Below are 22,232 nucleotides of genomic sequence, written 5' to 3'. Positions count from 1 at the left end.
TGGTAACATTAACTCTGATATAATTAGTTACAGCATAAAAATGTAGAAGATAGTACGATCATTAGGCTATATCAACAGTTAACAGTTCCGATCTACGATAATTTGGAAATGGAACCAAGAGCTGCTCGGGGACGTGAACAGAACTTAAAAATTTTATACATATATTATCTGCCTGAATTTGCTGGGTCACATTCTTTAACACTTGAAAATTTTCGCGGTATTCACGAATTTATACACAAAAGTGACGAACACTTCAGTTCTACAAGAATTTTCCCGGTCAATAAGTAACTGTCAATAAGTGCAAACTTTCCTTATCGCATGGTAAATATTTTTTAATTCAGTTATTTTTAACCAACTGATAAAAAAATTCAGGCAACCACTCACCTGAACTCAAACTTGGTTCTGCTCTAAACGAAAACTAAACTCGGTACCATGTTTTAAGTGACGTAACTTGCATGCTTGACGATTTAATAACCCTCAGCAATTTATCATTTAAATGGTTTGATGCGCAATAATTATTTGAGCAAGTGTCTTGAACGGTTCTGTCCATTTATTCCTGATTACCTCGGGTCGCTAAACATATTTACAAAAAATCATATAATTTAATTATCTAATAAATTTACAATTTTGATTATCCTTTCACAGAACTAATATAATCCAGTTCTTCTCAGACTTCCAGAGAAAACATGGCATCTTTATCTGCTTGTGATAAAGTGTAATAATAATGTCCTTGCAATGCTCATCCATGGTACTTGTGCTTCGTCGATGGTACGTAAAGGAAATAAAGTCAAGTGTACCAGTCGCGCGGCAAGTCCGGTGATACATGAGCACATATTCCATTTGCATGTTTCCCGCGACTCGCTGGATGAAGTCGACTACGTAATTCCTGAACTTTTGCCTCCGGTGTCAAAAAGTCCTGATAATGCTCGCATTTCCTCGTCGACTAATCCTGCCTCCCGTGTCGAGCCGCTCTGTGCTCGAAGATCTTCTTCGATGTTTCAACTTTGCCGCACCATGAAGGAGTCAAAATATCATGATGCGTTGACCAAAAGTCAGATGTTTTATTTAATCTTTGCCATATTTGTTGCTTTTGCTAAAGCCACTGCGTCCAATGTAATATTGCCATTCGAAAATATGAAGTCAAACAATATCTCAAAACCTGAAAGTTATTCAAGGGAAATCCTGAACATTGAATTTGGCTCGCAGCTTCAGTCGAGTATTAAACATTCAGATTCAGATTTTCGTGACAGCAATCATAATAAGAGCGAAATAAGCTTGAAGTACTCGACTGAGAATTTGGTGAGTGACTACAAACAAAACCACAGCGATACACCACTGAACGACTTCCATACACGGACTTTCAGAGAAGAGATGAATCGACAGCACTTCGGTGGTTACCGGGTGCGTAGACGAGATCGTTTCTGGATGCATAATAACAGAACTATTCTGAGGAAAACGCGAGGTGTTTGGTTTGATCCCTCTTTTGAAAAGACTACAAGAAAATATACAAATGCTTCTGAAGGAGCCAGGAACCTCTGGCAAGACCACTCGAGTGATTTGCAATCCGAGAGATTCTCATCGGACTCACACTCGGTGGAGAGAGATACGGAAGTTACTTCTCCGTATTTGCCTTCCACCAGCGTTGATATCAGCAACGAGTCGAACGTACGCCATTACAAAGAGAAACTAGAAGAACTGAAATCTACAATAAAGTTTGAGCGATCAGGCTACACCTCTAATTGGATTGCGGCCACTCCAACAGAATCTTCTGGGAATTCTTTGCGCCACACAAACAGGTTTGAGCCGCACCACTTCCCAGGGTATTACTTGTCTTCGCGAGACGTGAAAGTTCTTTTGCCTTTTCGTGGTGGCGGAGCAGGCCACGGGAGGTCCAATGGCTTGACAGACAGAAGCTCAAGGCTCTTAAGGTCAGACTCACATAAATGGAGGCTCTCCCGACCTGTAAAATACTCGCGCTCTCAACAACAGGAGTCAAGACGCTCGAATTACTTCGTAAAAGACAGCTACGTTGGTTGGCTCGAAGGATCTCTCGATGAAAATAAAAAGGAGCGTACTTCTCCCAGCATTGAAACGATTCTTGGCAAAAGTTCCGAGAGAAAATACGGCCGCAGAAGATCAAGCCTCAGCAATAAACAACCGCGGGTCAAGTATCCAAGACCGGATTCCTACGGTGGATTTAATGAAAACCCTCCAGCTACGGATAACACGTTTAGCGTCTTGAAAAATCTGACTCACACGCGGTCGAAGGGCAGTAGATTTCTGCCAATTATGTTGGCCGACGAAGCAACTTCGTTTACGACAGATGATGATCAATTCAGATCTACGTTGGGAAAAGATGATGCAAAATCCCAGGGAACGAAGGATGTGAAGAATGACGATCACGATAATGAAGGAAAACCAGTGTCCACGACCAGGCTTTGGAGTCACGTTGTTGACTCTCGGAAGAAAGCGCGACTGAAAAGAAAGAGTAAGTTTTCAAATCATATTACGCATGCGTCAACCTTGTTGCATGAGAAAACCCTAAGAGTCATCAATAAATTTTGCTAAATGTTCGAAAATACCTTCTTACTTTTATTTTTAATTAATTTTTAAAGAAAATTTACTTGGTATATAGGGTAACATGGGGCAGCGAGCCCACTGCGGGTCATGGGCCCATAGCGGGTTTCTCGCTAAGTATGGCAGATATTGGTCCGTGTTCTCTACCGCTGTTTCATTAAAAATTGAATAACTCTATAGGCGTCTAATTCACATAATACATTCCTCATTAGTTGCACCTTTAAACAAAACAAAAAACCATCTCGTATCAATTAAAACTTCATCAAAAATTTAGTTTGAAAAAAGTGGGGGGCGCGCTGCCCCACGTTACCCTACTTCTTTTCTTAAATTTTTTCAACATTAATGGACTTGTACTTGTGTTTAATATTAGATTTTCTACCAATATTATTCGGACTATAATATTATTTTTCTTTAGAATAAGATGCATTTGTTTTGAAGAGATGCCGCAGGGTGTCACTTTTGCATTTAACAAATTAAACGGTCCAATAAACTAATGATTTCATATATACGAGCTACTGATGCCAGTTATAATAATACATCAATAATTGGAAAAGACAAAATAAAAAATGAAAGCAGTACAAAGAAAAATAAACAAACTGTAATTTTATGGGTCTTTTTGTTTGTGGCTTACGAACGAAAATCTTCATGAAAAAGTTTGCCATGAAGCTAATTACTTATAATAACTTAAAGGTCGGGAAAGCTTACCGATTTCATGATCACGCGAAACACAAAAAAGTTAAAAGATTTACAATAAAGCGTATTCAAATGAATTTTTACTGCTACCTAGATTATAATAAATACAGAAGTGTTTCACTTCTAGTTCTTGAGTTGTCATCAGCGAGGTTATTTTGTCATTTGTCAGACATGTACAGGTTTTTCGCGCGTGACGCATTAATTATGACTTGTATTGAAGCTCATGTTCCTATGATGTAAGCTCAACACAAATGTACGGGTGTGTCAAAGTTTAAATAAATTATATTAGAACTGGAGCAGTTTCGTAAAATTATCCATTCATACGAATAATTTTCATGATTTTCAGCATATTGCAAAATATTTTCGAAAATTTTCTTAACCGTCTTTTTTCTGAACAGAATTCTGGGAACTGCTTGATCAAGTGAACAAATCAAAGGAGTAGTTGTAACTTCATTAGAAAACTTGACTTGTTTCGAAGTAGCTCAGATAACTTTAAACTAAAGCCATGAGATGGAAAGATGAAAAATTATTTCATTATTAAATTGCCAGATAATGAAAATAAACTACTGACAAATTTTGAAACCATTCATGAAACTTTGATTATTTTTGTAGACCTAATTTAATCAAAAACTACAATGCTGCTAATTATGAGAATAAATTTATCGTTTGACCCTACGCAAAAAATTGTTATTAATGAGGTCATATCTGTAGTTTACACATATGTTTCCTCTGTATAATGTTATATTCTTTTAAAATTGAGCTGAAAACTGTTTGTGTTTTAGATATAATTTCAGCCAATGTCGGGAATAATACAATATCAGCCATAAAAAATCGCTAATTTAACTTCCGATTAACTGAATACTTAAAAAAAAAAAGAATTTCGAGTGAATGTACTGAGAAATTTGAAAGTTGTATTCCCACGATGATTAAAATGGGATAGAAAATTGTTTCCTTTCTTGTCTGAACATTCGAAGTCAAATTCTAGTAGCATCAAAGTTTTACCAAGCTTTAGAAGCGCCATACTCTAGGCCTACCTAAATATAAAAATTAGTCTTAACTAAACATCGTTTCCAATGTATTTTATCCATTATCTCTTCACGATCCACGAAAAAAATTTGTACTGATTTCGCAATAATGGAATTTCGCACTGATTTACGTTATGTATAACGCCTTGTTTGAGATTCTAAGTATCAACAGCATGTGTTACAAATTTAAGTTACAAATTTAAGTATGATTTGTATATGCTTACGTACATTTTTTTTGTAATTGAATGTTTTTCTTCACAATAAATGAATTGTAATTCCCTTGATAAAATTCCTTCGAACATGATGCGCAGAGAACATTTCAATGCTACCGTAAAATATAATATAATATAATAAATTTAATATAATATAATAAGCGCATGACTAACCAGCTCCGTTCTCAAGAAACAAAGTTTGCGAAAGATGGATCGCAAAATTGCAAGTCGTTGTTTGAGCGCTGAAGTCTAAAATCGAAGGCAAAGCTTAAAATGTTCGATGTTAAGCTGCTTGAGTCAGCATCTAAAGAAAATTCTGCATTATTTTTAGCAGAATTGGTAATAAAAACATTCGTAGTAAGCATTGAAGAAAAAGAAGGGCTTAACAATTCGAAAAAGCGATGCTTCAATAGGTGAATGTGCTACGGGCTATTGTAAGGATCTCTTCAGAAAATATGGAAAGTCTTCGTTGGGTAAAATTATTCATTCATGTTATTCTCCCTGCCATGCCTCTTTTTCACTACCATTTGTTCTAAATTTTACAGACTGATTTAGGAAAAATAACTTTCCGAAGCCAGGAAGTTTGAATTTGATCATTCATATTTCGTAGCTGCTTAACAAAAAAAGTTTAGAAGCAACGATGAGTAATTTTTAATGATGGATGGACAAAAACTTATAAATTGGTGAATAGACGGAAGCTTATAAATGGTGGATGGAAAGAAGCTATTGAATTTTGAATGAACGGAAGATGGTAAATGGTGGATGGAAGGAAGCTAATATATGGTGAATGGACGGAAGCTTGTTAATGGTGAATGGATGGATGGATATATAGTTGATGGATATAAATAGTCGATAGATGGAAGCTTGAAAATAGTGCATAAATCATGACCCCACGAAGAAATTCAATCGAAATCTTGTTTATACCGTAACTGAGAACATTTGTGTACGGTACACGTTCCCAATCGTTTTGGGATATTATCGGGACCTAAAATCATAACTGATATGTGAGAATCATTGGAAAAAATATAAAGGTTTTCTTTGCCATAATAGATCAAACGTCTTCTAAAAGATAAAAGTTTATATGTCCTTCAAAGTTTTGATGGAGGGTTGAAGACAAATATTTAAATTTAAATGTAACTTTTCCGTAATAATAACTTTATTTCAAATATTGCAATATAAATTTGATTCAGGATAGGGAGCATCATGCTAAAGGGAATATGAAATCTCAAAGACCGTAAATCTCTGGAGTTGAGTAGTCAATATAACATCAGATCATTCGTCTTCGTAGACCAAAATTCAGACGAAACTCATTGCGAAATCTCAAAATTAATGCCAACAATCAGGATTGATTACAATTTTTTTAATTTGAACAGAAACGGATGCCACAAAAAAGATTATTCATCTATTCAACTATAAAACAATCAATTTGACCTCAACATTTGATTCTGTATTTTTTGTCAGTGCAATAACCTCTGACAGAATAATTTAAATTTTATAGGAAATAAAGTCAAGTCACAGATATTGTGACAAGCTGCGCTATCACGAGCCATCAATTACATGACATTGAATCATCGTTCAGGAATTGAACAATTTCGATTCGCTGAATTGCTTTGTCTTTTTATCAAATGTGGGCTTAATAGGTTTGTCCAACCGAGCGCGTGCACACCCCCTGACAGGGAATTTAACGAGAGAGATAATTGAATTTAACCGTTCCATTGGTCAACACTGTGAGAATCAGGAATTTATTGCATAATTTTTAACTTTGCTGCCGAATGGCCGGCCCTGTTTGCGCTCCTGCCATTCTGATTTATTACCTACAGCGTTTCACACGCTAAACTAAAATTATTGCAAATCCTAACCAAGCTTTGTATTTGTATTTATGGTTTCAACATCTGTTACAAGTAAATGAACTCTCAATGCTCAGCGGACGCAGAATATTCAATAAACTATGGAGCCAAATTAAGATCTGTTCGTCATGTTGATTCCAATGATTTTCGATTTAGTTTACTAAATTCTGTCCACTCACATTTAGCTTCAAGTTTTCGTTTGTATAGATGATTTATTTCTGCGAAAAGAGTTGCAAAAGTACAGAAAAATCCGCATCTACTTCAAATAAGAATTCTCCAAAAAGGAATTTCCCAACAGTGTTTAATAAATACTATTTGCCACACCCCGTCGACATGGGATTTCCACCATTCTACATGATTCAAAATTTACCTGTCGAAGACTAATTATTCAAACGCACTCGTCTGGATAAATCCCCATTAGGCTTGATTTACGGGCAGGATAACCATAATTTGCACAGAAGTAGAAAAAAAACTATCTAAACTTTTCCCTAATTTATATTTATTGCTTTGCAAAATTTGAATGATTAAATAATTTCGAAGAATGCAAATTTTATCCATCTGGTTGTCTTCACCTGAGCCTGAATTTTTGTTTGACCGAAACTTGGTAGAATATAACATCTTTATGACTTTAATCAAGTTCCCTTAGTCCGTGGGTATGTGGCGAGGGGAGGCGAGCAAAATGACCTCAAGCAAATCATTGCCACGGCTTACTAAGTGAAGCGATTAGAGGTGAGATGGGCCCTCGTTAGAGCTCGGAACACCGCATTAAAATACCCGGTGAGTGAACGTGCTTTCGGTATCGTAGATAATTTTTAGCGCATTTTCTCATTTATGGAAAAAATGCACTATTGTGCTCGCCATGTCCGTCTGTCTGTCTGTCCGTCTGTCCGTCTGTCCGTGACCTCAAGTTTTCGTCGACGAGAAAATGCGCTCTCTGTCACTCACTGCAGTGAGTACTGAGTTATATTTTTTTCATCAACACATTGAGTGTCGCGGTCACTGATCACGGGACGTGATTAATCATAGTATCTGAGAATCATTATATGCAAAGTAATCGTCTATTACGAAATTAAATTTATCGATGTTACTTATGTGCATCAATAATTTATTCAAGTGACAGGGCTTTCAAATATGTAGTGTATTTTGGAATACTCCAGAAAACATCTGTGCCAAAACATGATTATCACTAAAAGTTTTGAGAACGTAAAATTTCATGATCAAATTAAGGTTTGAAAAAATTAGAAGTTGATGCAATACGTACAATATTATTTGTAAGGAAAAGAAACGACTTCTAAAGAATCGAAGCAATTCAATTTGGTTGCACCAAATTCAATTTGCTTTTCACAACTGCAAAGCTCAGTCAATTCAAGGAACTTTCCTGAAATACAATGATGTTCTGTATAGACTCACGCTAGCAACTACATCAGTAATAACTGTTCAGTTAAAAAAAGCGCATACAGAGATATGGCGTTAATTCACATTTTCAACATTTTATCCACTATTTTACTGTTTGATCCATAATTGCATACATTATGATTCCAATCTTAATTTAAAGCTCTTAGAAATATTTCTTCATCCTCATTTCTCCATTGCTTTTTATTTCACTTATACAAATGAGAGGTATCTGGGTTTGCAAACTTATTTATAGTTAAACAAAATAATATTCAATGAATAAGTTTGTTGGTATGCTGAATAGACCGTGAATTGTTTTGCGCTTTGAGTGAACGCTGAAAATATAATCAAAAAATATAATCTAATAAAGAGCATGCCTGAAGAGCGTGTCAAGTGCGAACTTCCATATTGCGGTTCTTCACGCACAGAAGTACAGTCGCAATCCAAATATCGAATCTCAGTCTTCAAAGAGCGATCTTCCTCGGCTATCATTCTAATGACGCTGAAGCGACGTTGAATTACCGCAGATTCAAAGAAAGAGTGGCTAATTCAACATCGATTCATCGGTATGCGTAGGTTAATTCCACTTTTATTCAAGGTCAGACGTCTGGTGGGTTAAAATTTTCTGAAGAAATTCTATTACACAGAAGTTTGAATTAAGTTTGAAGTAGATCTTTGCCTTTGTCGATCAAAATTTTTACATTCTCAGGGCTTTTGAAGGATTTCGGAACTCATTAATTTAAATTCAGGTCAAATAAATGCTACTTATGAATTTGTTCAAACTCTTTAATTTGTTCGAACTCTTTATCATGTTAAAGTAAAGTTTATAATTCAAAAGATTTTAAATGGACATTTTAAATATTTACTCACCGCAAAGTTAATAAATAAATAGATGTATAAATATTTTAAATGTGTGACGCAATAAAGTTTCTCCTAAAATTTACACTATTGTTTCCGTCTTCCCTCGGAGAGTCGTTAAATGGAATCTCTTTCAAATTGGTAAAACACCATACGGATAAATTAAAGCAGCTTTACTTGCCAGCGAAGCTTCTGAATTTGATCCTCGGTTCACATGGATTAAGATTCCCATTTCGAGGAGCTCAGCGTTCCACGAAACTTCCTTCCTCTAACACTGACCTGACCTCAATTCTAATGTTCCTATATATTACCAAGTGGCTTCAAATATTCCCCATTGAAATTCATACGATATGTATCGTGTAATTTTCAATAAGGTTGAGTCGCATCCCAAAAAGTCGCCTAAATAATACATGGAAAAACTGGCGCCGGGGAAGATGCTAAAAACTGGGATCGGTGCAGGTATATTTTTGGGGCCGGAGTCTCATGCCGATTGCAAATTCATTGGAGTGGTCGTGAATAAATTTTCTCTCCGTTAGTTTCTTTGTAGCCGCGCACTTGATTAGATTGCTGCACGCGCCACGATTTCGAAAAAGGCGTACAGTTTAGATTGGTTTGTTATGGTTTGTTTGTTGCTTGGGAGACATATGCGAGAAAATATTGCTTAAGCAAAGATAATCGTTTTATCCTATTAATTTTAGAAAAAAATTTCGTCCGATACCCAATAGAATATCAGTTTGCTGACCGTTGACCGACTTTTTTGATAACAAGAAAGCTATTTTCAGCAGCTTTACATTAATTGTGCAATATTCAATGTTGATGAATGAAAGTTGAGTATTAGATTTTACGGGAAAATTCAATTCATTCAGATCCATGTGTTCCTTTCGAATGTTCCATTCAATCCGAGGAGTTTCCTGACGTGCGGAACGCAAGTAATTATTAAACTTAGTTCATAAAAGAAAAGGAAGTACTTAGCACAATTAAAACAAAAGAAGTAATTAACAATTAACATTTAGTGAATACTAATAATATTGACTAATTTTTTCAAAATTTTCTAGATTTGGACTAAAAATTAAAGAGAATCAGCAGAAAATTATCTCCGTTCTCTTAAGATAATCTTCTTTGTGTGCAGTCGAAATGGTGTCCGTGTCGGTGGTGGCCGGCGACACTGCAACGCTGCCCTGTAGCCTGGACACGCGAGAGCCAGAAGATTCCGTCCAGATCGTTTTGTGGATCAAGGAAGGCATCCACACTCCGCTCTATAGGTAATACTGCGTCCAGATCGTGTTGTGGATCAAGGAAGGCATCCACACTCCGCTCTACAGGTAATACTACATCCAGATCATGTTGTGGACCAAGGAAGGCATCCACACTTCGCTTTAAAGGTAATAATTCGTCCAGATCACGTTGGTGATGAAGAAAGGCATCCACACTCTGCTCTATAAGTAATAAATACGTCCAAATCGTTTGTGGATCAAGGAAGGCATCCACACTCTGCTTAAAATAATAAATACGTCCAAATCGTTTGTGGATCAAGGAAGGCATCCACACTCTGCTCTAAAAGTAGTAAATACGTCCAAATCGTTTGTGGAGCAAGGAAGGCATCCACACTCCGCTCTAAAGGTAATATACCGACTAGATGGTTCCGTGTATCAAAAATGGAATGCATACTACACTAAATAGGTAATACGTACATTGCTCAAATCGCTTTTCAGGCACGCGAGGTCGGCTCTGCATGTATCAATAAAATGACTAATGAAAATGATTTTGTGCGTAGTACTAAGAAATGCACGCGATGCACAAAAAAATTTCGGTACAGAAATGTTGTGAAATTTTCTCAATATATAAGTCTTTTTAGGACATGCCTGTGGTTCTGCAGATAGTTTCACAATTTAGCATAAAAGGGAAGTTTGTCTTGAGGCTTAATTTTGTAGTTAAGATGAAGAACACTCTTTTTAGCGCATTTTCTCAGTTATGGAAAAATGCATTATTGTGCTCGCCATGTCCGTCTGTCCGTCCGTGACTTCACGTTTTCGTCGACGAGAAAATGCACTCTCTGTCACTCACTGCAGTGTGTACTGAGTTGTATTTCTCTGTTTATTATAATTTCCAGTGAAATATATTATTTACAAAACTGAAAACTTCTTTTAAATTTAATTGCTAATATTATTATAAGATGGTCAAATGATCATTACTGATATTATTACTTAAACAGATTATAAACTTCAAGGGTAGTTCAATGTTTCTATCAAATTGGCCATAACTTCTAGAGGTAATTATTTATTTCCTAGAATGCAATTACTTGTGTAGGTAATAATTTTCAGTCATGTATCTGCGTAAAGTCGTTAGGAACGAGCAAAAACTTGGTATTTTGGTTCCTTGCCTCACAAATTCTGACGAAACAAGTCCAAAAAGAACTTGTAAGAGGCATTTTTTACAGCGTTAAGCGACTTAGGACGGCACTGGGAGTAATGTTTCATGTATACAATTTCATGTATTTGTCGTTTTATTCAATATAGCTGTGTAAAGTAATATATGGGAATAGGGCACGAGTGCATTTTAGTTTATCAATTTCGCCAGTATTTTAATCGTCACGACGCATTTTCAGGATGAAAGAAACATTCCAAATGACACGCTTTGTGAACCAGAAAAAACTTAGCGTAAGCAGTTGTGTATTTGTGCTTTTTCTAAGCCATAAGCTCATTAATCACCGTCGCGTGTCTTCACAGCGATAATTGCGGTCAAATTGCCGCGATAACGAATACAAGTCAACGAACGTTTTAGGTCATTTACTGTCCCTTGTGGCGTCGATCACAAAACCGTTTTGAGAGTTCAGCTACTATAGACATGATTGTTATTATGATAGTAAGTAAACACAATATTTATAAAAAAAGAAGTGTTTTCGTACAGTAATGTTCTTCGGATATTCAGTGTATCCATGATACTGTATAAAAAGCCCGTTTGTCAACTTGAACTGATTCCTCCATGAACGGAATTACTGACAATATTTCAATAATTCCTGAATGAAGGAATAACTGAATGCAGTGTTTGCTTAAACTGTTAATTCAATAATAATTCAGTGTTGGCCAATAGAAATTTCTCCTAAATGAAGTTAATTTCTCCGGGTGTTTTTTTTTTATATTTAATTGACAACCGTAATTACGAACGCTTTAATTACAAATTTCGTCGTATTCTGCATATTATAGTAACGAATGTAGGATTGGAATTAATATATATTTTATATGTACACGTCATTATTGCAGTTACATATTGTTTATTGTGTTGCTAGTTGCCCAAAATGAAAAAAACGCAATGGGGCGCGAGCCCCCGTTTTTCCGCGCTACTACGCGTATTGGTATTGACACCGTCATTTTATGGGTGTTATTTAAAATGAGATTATGTCCCTGTCACACGCAGTTTGACGCTGTCAATGTTGACGTTGCTTAAGGGAAGCGCATGTTTTTAAGGGTAGACATCGTGAGATGTAGGATGCTTTAGTTTATTGGTATTGATATTAAAATGTAGGGGGCATTAGGATATTCTGGGTACACCTAGAACAAATATCAGAAGAACTCGGCTTTAAATTCAGAGATTCATTTCAATTCATGGAATAGTTCGACTCTGTAATCTCAATTTTTTGCCATGTCAGCGGCCATTCAGGCACTCAGGATTTTATTCAATTGGCTATTGACGTCCAATCAATTAGAATGTCAATCAGAAACAGCATTTTATGGTACAATAAATTCCTGTCCGGCTTTTCAATATTGATTTTAGTGGTTTCGTGCAAAGGGTTCAGAATCGCTGTGCGTGGTAATTTATTCAACGAAGTTTCAAATAAAGAATACTTCCAATAAAGTTTCCAAAGACGTGGAAGTGCTGATGGCATTTTTAATTTGCACATTTAATAGTATCATAACGTTGTCATCTTAAATGCGTTTCGTACATTATCGTTGATACGTCCATTTCACAAAGCTTGATAATTAAAAACAAACTATAAACATAAAGACGCGGCACGTAAAAAGTGGGCATCAACTCCCGAGCTCAGACTCACCGCCGAAAATTGCAGTTTTTATCCGGTCATAATAGCATTAGAAATACTGTCGTATTGAGAAAATTCTCATACACTTGTTTCTTAGATTAGGTACACTGCGATACCAATATAAAATATGAACTATATCGCTGAAAAGGGTAAAATTTCCAGGGTGTGTAACGTGAAGCAATCATGAATCGATGATGAAGCAAGTTAGGCGACAAAAAATTATTAACCGCTTGATAAAACTCGAATTTTGGTTGCGTCGTCGGCATAACGAAAACGACGCCATTTCCACCGCGTTAGAGATTCTCGTCACGGCCGAGGAGGTTCCTTATTGCATTGCCAAAAAGTGATGCCAGAGAACAAATTTTGTTCATAATTTGTTTTTGTAGCTCAACAAATGTAATGGAGCAAGAACTAATTCACGTGTGGTGGCAAGGGCGAGCTCGTTTAACGCTTTTGTTGTGTGCTGTAAATATTGGGACGATTTTGAGGTAGAAATTTTAATGGTACTTCGCCGAAACTACACAATTCGGCCATTAGACCAGCCTATTGCCATTTGCGTTGTGATTTAACAAATTAATAAAAAACGACGAGAAAAAAAAACTTGTACGGAATGATTCTTGATCGTGATAATAAGGTTCTCAGAAAGCAGTATGCTATGATAATAATCAGCGTAGCGATGCTAACGTTAATTTTGGTTCACTAGCTCTAATTTCTTCAAATGAAGTCAATTAAATTGCGCACAGATGTCCTTCAGCCTCAAATCGTGTCAACCTATGCTCAAATTACAGTCAACTCCCGCTTACTTTCCAACTTTTACTCATGAACGAAGTGTAGTACGTGGCCACTTCAATATTTTTAGTAGGAGATTATCTCGTAAAATTTTCAGATCCCGCTTGGACGAAATAACATCCTAATTATTAAAGCGAATGCAATGACTAATTAATCGACTCAGTTTGTGCAAACCGAAGTGGTTTTACGACAGGCTCTCGCTCGACAATCGAAGCAGTTAAGGAAGCGATCAAGCACGCACGGTCTTAAAAGCCCGCCGCCTTATACCACGATAGAGACCATTAAATGGGGGTTTTCTAGACTTCGATGGACGTTCAATTGTCAGATAAGAAGGCCAAGGTGCCGTTAATGTCTTAATAAAGAAGGCCTGGCGTTGCCCGTGAGCGTATCATAACTACAGGCTGCTTTTTAAAAGATAGAGGTAATGAATATAGACATAGGCAATGAATAGGAAGTCGTCATGCGCAGCGGCGGAAGGGAATTGATACATGCAGCGGATGTGCGATCGATGGCATGAATAAGCGTTGGTCGCAGCAATGGCCTGCCTACAAAGCGTTTTTTTACTCCTCACACAAGACTGAGTATAATACAAGATTATCATCATATTATATGATAATTGAATAATTATTCAACTATCTGGATTATATAAATAAATGCTCAAACAGTATGACAAATGATGGAGATACTGAGATATCATTGAATTTTCTGCAGTCAACTAACAGCTTTGAGCATAGAACATTAGTCAAACGTGTTTAGAAACATGGAAAATTGGGCTAGGCTATTTTAAATATCATGTGTGGCCATTGCGTTAAAATACTTGATTTGTGTGAAATTATGTACGTATCCCACGCTGTATCTCAGATAAGTTATTCCGCCTCATTATCTTTCTCTCAGACTACAAACAGACATTCTATGAAAAAGTGCGAATTTCTAAAAAAGAACAATACTCTGTTGATTTATTCTCCACGTTCCATCAAGTTTACGACCAATTTTTCTTCTTACCTTCATGTTTGTCGAGGCATTGTGAGACGGGGCTTGAGAAGCCCAAAGCTCATATTACTCACGCATGTTCATTTGTGTAGTTATGGGACTGAAGGCAGACTGCGGTGTGGCATGAGAGAACTCGATGTTTTTATGATTACCTGTTGCAGGAATGAGTTAACTTGCTACTGCATGCTTGATATTCCACGGAATATCAAAAATCCATGGAATGTAAAAACATTCCATGGAATATATCAAAATCGATATGTTGTTTATATATATACAAAATTGATATATTGTTATATATATCAAAATAGATATATTAATTTTCCATTCCGTGTAAAGTATTTAGTTAAAAAAAATTATAAAGCAGTCAATTCAGTGGCCATTTCTGGTTAACAAACCTGAAAAATGGCTTACTCTGCAATAAATTCGTTTTAGTTTATTGTGATATAGGAAATACTACAAAGTTATCAAGTCCACGAATTTCATCGTTCTGATGTTTTCAGAATCTCTGTTCAGGAGAAAATATAAATTAAGTTTATTATCTGAAACACGCTCAATATAAACACTGATATTCTAAAAATACATTTCTTCAGTGTCTTCGGTTAGCTAACGTACTGCACTGATATACACAATCATCTGATGAAACAAAAACGAAATCCTCGCAAACATGACACTGAGCTCGCTAAGCGGCTTAAAAATACTCAACCAAGCAGAAGTAGACAAGCTACTTCAGATTATTTAGCCAAGCAATGTGTGTGTTGCACACACACAAAAAAAACAAATCTGCACAAACACGGAACTGATGAACCTTAGTGGCTTCTGATATTCAAACAAACAGAAGGAATATGACATTTAACTTCCGGATATTTAACCAAGCATCACACGAACACTAACTGTAGGAGCTACAAAAACAAAATATCTACACGAACTCGGAACTGAAGTAGCTTAGTGACTTCAGTTATTCATCAAAGCCTCAAACTCAGCAGTCGTCGCAACTTTGCTTTGAGGGCCTGAAAAACAACTCATGTCGCTCCGATACCATCGCAGTTCCGAAGACATCTCCTTCGATCTCTGAGTTTGTTGAATTTATGCCATCTTTGGTATGATTCAAAAATACGTATATGAATTCCTTACAAGAAATTCGGTGAGGAAATCACTCTTGGGAATTAATCTCAAGAGATTTTCTGATGCACTGCACAGCAGTCAACATTGAAATACAAAGTCCCTTTCTCTTTAATTGAATGCGGAAGTAGAAACATATTTCTATAATCGTTGTCGCTCACTCTTGGATGCCTCACTAGAGCATGCGATATTGATTTAAATTTGCATCTTTATTTTAATCCACGATTATTTTGAGAATCCGTACCAGATTTTAATCTGAAGCAGATGAGATCGTCATCTCTTGCGACTTTTTCCCAACTTAGAACTATGCAGCTCACTTTTTAACATTCGTATCTTCGAAGATCATCTTGTAGAGCTGAAGTTGTAAATAACCCAGCTATTGACTCTATTAAAAGAGGGATAAACAAAAGCTCAGAAGGAAGTTGAGCTAATGCTTTGTATGAAAATTTTTCTTTATTGTCGTAGAGTTTTTGCTGAGCTGGATTTCATGAAGTTGCGTCTTCCTTTCTTTCCATCAAGGCCATGAAAAGGAAGCAGCCTCTTTAACTTGCGCCATAGTGAGTTTCTTGCAAAGTTAAAAGTCTTGGGAGCTTTTTGTTCGAATCGCCGGATTCTTCTCCCGTACAAAACAAAGCCGTTGTCAAAAATTCAGCATTCGTGTGAGTGTTTGCTGTTTCTAAAGTTTGCTGATAAACTTTCAATCACGACGACTGTAACAAACAAAAGAATGAAGTCAAAAATTAAGGATGTTGAAGATAGAAAATTACGTAGAAGAATAAAAATTATGTAAAAGACAGAAAATTTGTATCAGTGAAGCTTTTTCTAATTTTGCATCTCTCTCTAGAATTTTTCACTCAAAGTATCAAATGCAGTGATTTGCCACTGCCGCGGATTTGAAATTCGAATAACTATTGTTCGCCACTTTTAAATAAATGGAATGATAGATACGGGACGTAAACAATAATTTTAATTTATAGGCGTATTAAATTTTTGTGAAATAGGGAGCCGCGTGAACCCCAAGAATACATTTATTAAAATAGAACCTGAACTGAATTTGTCACAACGATAAAACGACTAAGGAACGAAACGACCAGCGAACTCTATACAGACGTATGATGCCATTAGCACATATAAAAAAACGTTGCGCAAAAAGCGAAACAATATAATGAACAATTTGATTAAATAACACAATTTTTATTATGGCGTAGGACATATCGAGAAAAAGCTAAGCATTAGTTATACCTTTAAGTTTCATATGCCATATTTCCGTCGAAAAAAAACGGACTATTAATTGTATTTTTATGTGACATATGCCGTAATTGCATCACAGTTACGACTACCGGGAGCTGCTGGGCGGGAAGCCGAAGCAGACGAAGCCTGACACGAACTCGACGCTAGCGCAGCGCACCACCTTCAGAACAGACGCGCAGCCCGCAGCACTGGGTGAGATGGCTGGGGGACTTTGACTAACATCCTCCTGTAGTCATATCCCGATGTTATCTCCCTGGGGCCTTACAATCAAAAATAGCCCTGGGTGAGATGGCTGGGGGACTTTGACTAACATCCTCCTGTAGTCATATCCCAATGTTATCTCCCTGGGGCCTTACTATCAAAAATAGTTACGAGTTCGTAACTCCATCGCCCAATCACTGACGAATTTTGAAACCAAACCCACCAATCACAGACGAGAAATTTGCCGTTCTGTTTACTTTAGCGAGTATAAGAGTATATGGCCTGCGTTTTAACCCATGCTGAACCCATGCTCTCTCGTTAAACCCAGAGCTTTTATCTCCTTATTACCTATAGTATCTCTTGGTTTAACCCTAGCTAATATCTCGAAAGCAGAGTCCCAGTTAAAATTTTTTGGAAAGATTCCAGCTAATATCCCCTGAGCAGACACTTTGTTAATATCCCTTTAGTCGGCCCCCTGGTATTTTGCGTTACCAGTAGTTATTTGTATATTAATATCGCCTTCTATTGTGTGTTCAAGTTTTGGAAAAATTCCATGTTAATTCCGTCTTGGCAGCTTCTCTTGAATTTCTCACATATATTGTCGTGTATTCTCCCCATATTCTTTGCCGTTAAGTTTGGATTCAGTAATTTAATTTTCGTGTGCTAGAAATGTTTAAGTTTCAACCAAATATATATATAAAATGTTCATGTTCCGTAAATCAATCTTACTTAATTTCCTTAAATCCATTTTAATGAAATGGTTGAATTTTTTCCGTCGGTTTTCAAATTATTTTAGCTACTCATTTGGTTATGTTATTAACTTTTTGAACAGTTTTTAACTCAACCAAAACAAAAACTAATGTTCGAGTGCCCCCTCATCCTGCTCTCCCCGACACGCATCCTGCTCTCCCCGACACGCATCCTACTCTCTCCGACAACCATCCTGCTCTCCCCGACACTCTTCCTGCTTTCCCCGACACGAATATCTCGTCATATCTAAGTTACCAACTTCCTGATGCACAGTATATGTATATTGGGATATATGTTTCATGGAATAATTTTCTACAGCCAGCTCAACATTAAGTTTCTGGGGGACGTCGTTTAATATTTCATTGACTTGTACAATTGTAATTATATTCCTAAATGTACCTATTCGCATTACAAATTTGATTAATATAATTATATTATTTATGACATCTTTAGGCGGCATTCCACCGCACAATTAATTGTTATGCATCAAACTATGTTTCACGATGTTAATCCGTCATTAATAATTGAAAACATGCAGTCAATCATGACATGCGGGGATCCTTCACATATAAAAACATCATACTGATCACACATACACACATATAATTTCAGACATACACTGTATAACATGTGAAAATTATAATAATGTCTTCACTTTGACAGATTCAGCAAAATTATTACTGTTCTGACTCATACTTCTAGAGACAAACTAATGAATATTAAATCAAAGTTATTTTGGAATTTAATTCTCTCAATCTTGAGCTGATTCATCGATTGAGTAAAATTACTCACCAAACTCGTTAACTTGGAGTTAAATATTGACGAAGTTTGAACTGAACTTCAACTCCAATTATCCCTGCAATTTTCTGAACTGTAATCAACAGTTAAAATCCTCACATTCCTCCCGAAGTATAGTCGATGTCAATCCGCAGTGCAAGAATCAAATATCGAGTGAAGTCAATTAAATGTGAATGGCTGACACGAACGCTGCATATATGAATGTAACACAAGCTATTCGCCAAGGGATTTCTGTTGAATAGATGAATGTGGCACAAGAATATGTGATATATGACACAAGCTATTCGCCAAGGGATTTCTGTTGAATAGATGAATGTGGCACAAGAATATGTGATATATGACACAAGCTATTCGCTAAGGGATTTCTGTTGAATATATGATTGTGGCACAAGAATACATGAATGTGACACTAGCTATTCGCTAAGGGATTTCTGTTGAATATATGATATATGAATGTGATACAAGCTATTCGCTAAGGGATTTTTGTTCATTGCAAGCTCTTGTCTGGTTACCATCGATATTTATGAGGTTTGTCATGCTGGTTTTCATCATATCAATTTTTTTAAGCTTCATTCAAAATAATAAGTGAAAGAATAATATCGATGCACCTTTCGACTTGTGTGGGTCATTCTGACCCAGTTTGTCAGTAAAAAATGCGTATCAGTGCTACGAGCAGAAACTGTGGCAACGTTTGGAAAATGTGACCTATATGTTTTTTTAAAGGATTAGTAGAAATACATGATAACTATTGAATAAATCGAATTAAATATTTTAAATTCGTTAATATCAGGCAAATAAAATATATATATAACTCAGTACTCACTGCAGTGAGTGACAGAGAGTGCATTTTCTCGTCGACGAAAACGTGGGGTCACGGACAGACGGACAGACAGACAGACAGACGGACGGACGGACATGGCGAGCACAATAGTGCATTTTTTCCATAAAATTATTGAGAAAATGCGCTAACAAAGACAATTTGAGTGGATATCACATTAAGCCGGCGCTGGAATGTTCTGATATGCGGAGTGACAGGCCTTGATGCAATTAAGGTAGAATTACGATCCACGCTGAATAAACTTTGAAACTCACGTGACGAGGTCAACATTTTTAATTTCAACGTTGAAACTCACGGAGCTTTCTAACTTTTCATGTCTGCTCATACAAAATTGTCGCAATATAATATATATATCTATAATAATTTTTGCGTTATATCCTTTTTTTCGAATGCATACATCAGATTTGCAGATTTGAAACCAGAGGAATTTTCCTTAAAAATGAAAGGAATTTCTTTAGATTAAATTGCGTAGAAGTTTTTACTCTCTCACTCTGAACACATGGAATACGGGACTCTGGTAAGAATATTTCCCGCTTGCCATCGATTAGGAGTTCCACGGATTGAAAAAGAAAATGTGTCTGCGGTTAGAATAGAGTCACGGTGTAAAGAACGGTGTAGAAATTGTCGCCCGCTGCTGACAAAAGAAGGCTGTTCAGTACAATAATTTACAGGAAGACTAATGGAAGTTATATAGTGTCAGTTTTCAGAAATAATGGCAATCCGTTAGCTCTTGCTTGTAGTCAATGCGCACTGACTACAGTAACTGAATTCAATTTTTGTACTGAATAATAAAAAGTTTACTTCGTTATCGCTCGGATACTTGCTGTAAAAATATTGCAATTGCGTTTTCTTGAAAAAGTCATGTTATACACAGAAATATTTAAACACACAAATATTTATCATTAGTCGATGACTTCACAATATTCCAGCACGTCCTTACAAGTTACAACCCAATGACGAATTTATAATTTGCTCATGATTTTAATTCTGGCTTTGCCGTTCAGGTAAGGACCACATAGATGAAATTTATAAATCCGATTTGAACAATGATGAATTCAAAGCCTAGTTCTTTCTTTCACATTCTCTGCATTATTTTCTGTTTCAGAATAAAAATTTTTATTTCAGTTCCCCCTAAGCGCGCCCGCGTCACGTGGCGTCTCGCTAACAGCGAACGCCCCGCAGCCGCGGCGACGCTGCCCGCACAAGAAGGCGTCATCGGTCCCTTCAGAGCGGGGGACCAGCCAGTGCTGCTCTGCGCCAGTGATGACGGTTAGTGATGAGTGTATTACTCAGTTCGTAATAAATTCCATACTATTATTTTCTACTTAAAATATCCCAATTTAATTATTAATTGGCTAAAAACTCACATTCACATTGCCAAGTTCGTGATGAATTCGTATCATCATAATACGATTGAATCACGTCAATTTTATCAATATCTCAACTCTCTCTGTCGTATTGCTTAGTTTTTATTGCATAACAAACTACTTTGTTTTAACAATGAATTATGTAAACCTAATTTATACAACACTGTCATTCGCCATAATTTCCTAGACATCGTGGCTACCATTTTTCACCTTTACTCAAAAATTCCTGCTATGCAAAACAAAAGTAAAATTAATTTTCAGGCTACCATTCTTATAAAAGCATTTCCTTGTTATATTATTTATTCCGGGGCGGTGTTATATTCTACTACCAAGATATTCCAGTGCTCTCGATTGTATATATTATAAATAAGATATGTTATCTAATATATCGTAAAAAATATATCGTTGCAAGATATATTATTGACGCAGATGTCGGATGAAATGTAAGAACACTTTTCTCTTGCCTTGCCGGGACAGCGTTTCCGCCGCCATCTGTGGTGTGGTTCGAAGGAGATAAAATCCTAGACGAGTCCTACGAAGTTGCCGAAAGCCCAGGAAATGAGGGGCAAAGAGGGGCTGAAACTTTCTTGACTGTCAGCAACGAGTTGACGTTGCCGCAGCTGACGAGGGAAGATCTTGCGAGGCGACTGACGTGCAACGCCAGCAACAACAACCAAACGCAACCAGCCACCAAGACCGTGGTCTTATCCATGATACGTGAGTTATAGCTGAGACACGTGATTGTTACTTGAGGTAAGTGAGTGTCAGCTACGATAAGGAAGTGTCAGTGAAGAGTTTATCAGTATGACGATGACGGTGTAAATTTTATAAATAAGATGAACTTGCATGCAGCGCCTGTATTATGTTTACAAATATCGGTTTAAACAGTTATTTGTGACAATGAATAATCAATAAACGATGTATTGATCATCCTTGCAGTGGGCATAGTGGCTGTACGGGTGGAGACAGTGGCAAGTGGTGGAGATGGTGGAAGCTTAAGCGGCGGTGGCGGGGCGCTGGTGGCGGGACAGGGGGCGGAGGTGGCGTGTAGTGTTTGGGGGTCGCGGCCCCCACCCACCGTCGTGTGGTGGATGGGTGCGCAGAAACTGACAAGCACCAGCAAGAAGGCACGTACTAACATTAAAAGTTATAAATGTAAATGAATTAACTTATTTTAGATTGATTTAACTTATTATAATTTTCAATTTCTGATTGAAAAACTAGTGCTTTCCATACACATGAATGTCATACAAGTCTTGTTTGCATTATCTTACAGATTAACAAATTTTCCGGTTATTCATGTAGAATGTATAGGAGAATATAACTTAGCTGTAAATTCCGGCTTAAAAAGCAGAATGTTTTCTGTATATTGCTAACATTGTGATATTTTATTAGATAAAATTTATAGCAATGATTTAAAGATTTATAACAATGATTTAAAAGAATGATATACTTGACGTTTCATTAGATTGTGTCGCACATAATTCCT

At 36.6% G+C, this 22,232-nt stretch overlaps 1 protein-coding gene across 1 annotated transcript in view; it reads left to right on the top strand.

Annotated features, from left to right (window-relative positions):
* Window positions 1-765: 765 nt before the first annotated feature.
* Window positions 766-22,232, top strand: part of LOC108672370 — a 42,091-nt gene continuing 20,624 nt past the window's right edge. The window contains exons 1-7 of the mRNA XM_047880597.1: window positions 766-2,488; window positions 9,734-9,866; window positions 16,869-16,981; window positions 17,823-18,012; window positions 20,482-20,645; window positions 21,221-21,460; window positions 21,683-21,870. Of these exons, the coding sequence (XP_047736553.1) occupies window positions 766-2,488; window positions 9,734-9,866; window positions 16,869-16,981; window positions 17,823-18,012; window positions 20,482-20,645; window positions 21,221-21,460; window positions 21,683-21,870 (2,751 nt within the window). The remainder of the gene's footprint in view (window positions 2,489-9,733; window positions 9,867-16,868; window positions 16,982-17,822; window positions 18,013-20,481; window positions 20,646-21,220; window positions 21,461-21,682; window positions 21,871-22,232) is intronic.

Source organism: Hyalella azteca, unplaced genomic scaffold (genome assembly GCF_000764305.2).
Source record: "Hyalella azteca isolate HAZT.00-mixed unplaced genomic scaffold, Hazt_2.0.2 contig5650, whole genome shotgun sequence".
Classification (NCBI taxonomy): Eukaryota; Metazoa; Arthropoda; class Malacostraca; order Amphipoda; family Hyalellidae; genus Hyalella; species Hyalella azteca.
The sequence above is the reverse complement of the archived record's forward strand: the minus strand, read 5'-3'. Positions and strand labels throughout refer to the sequence as shown.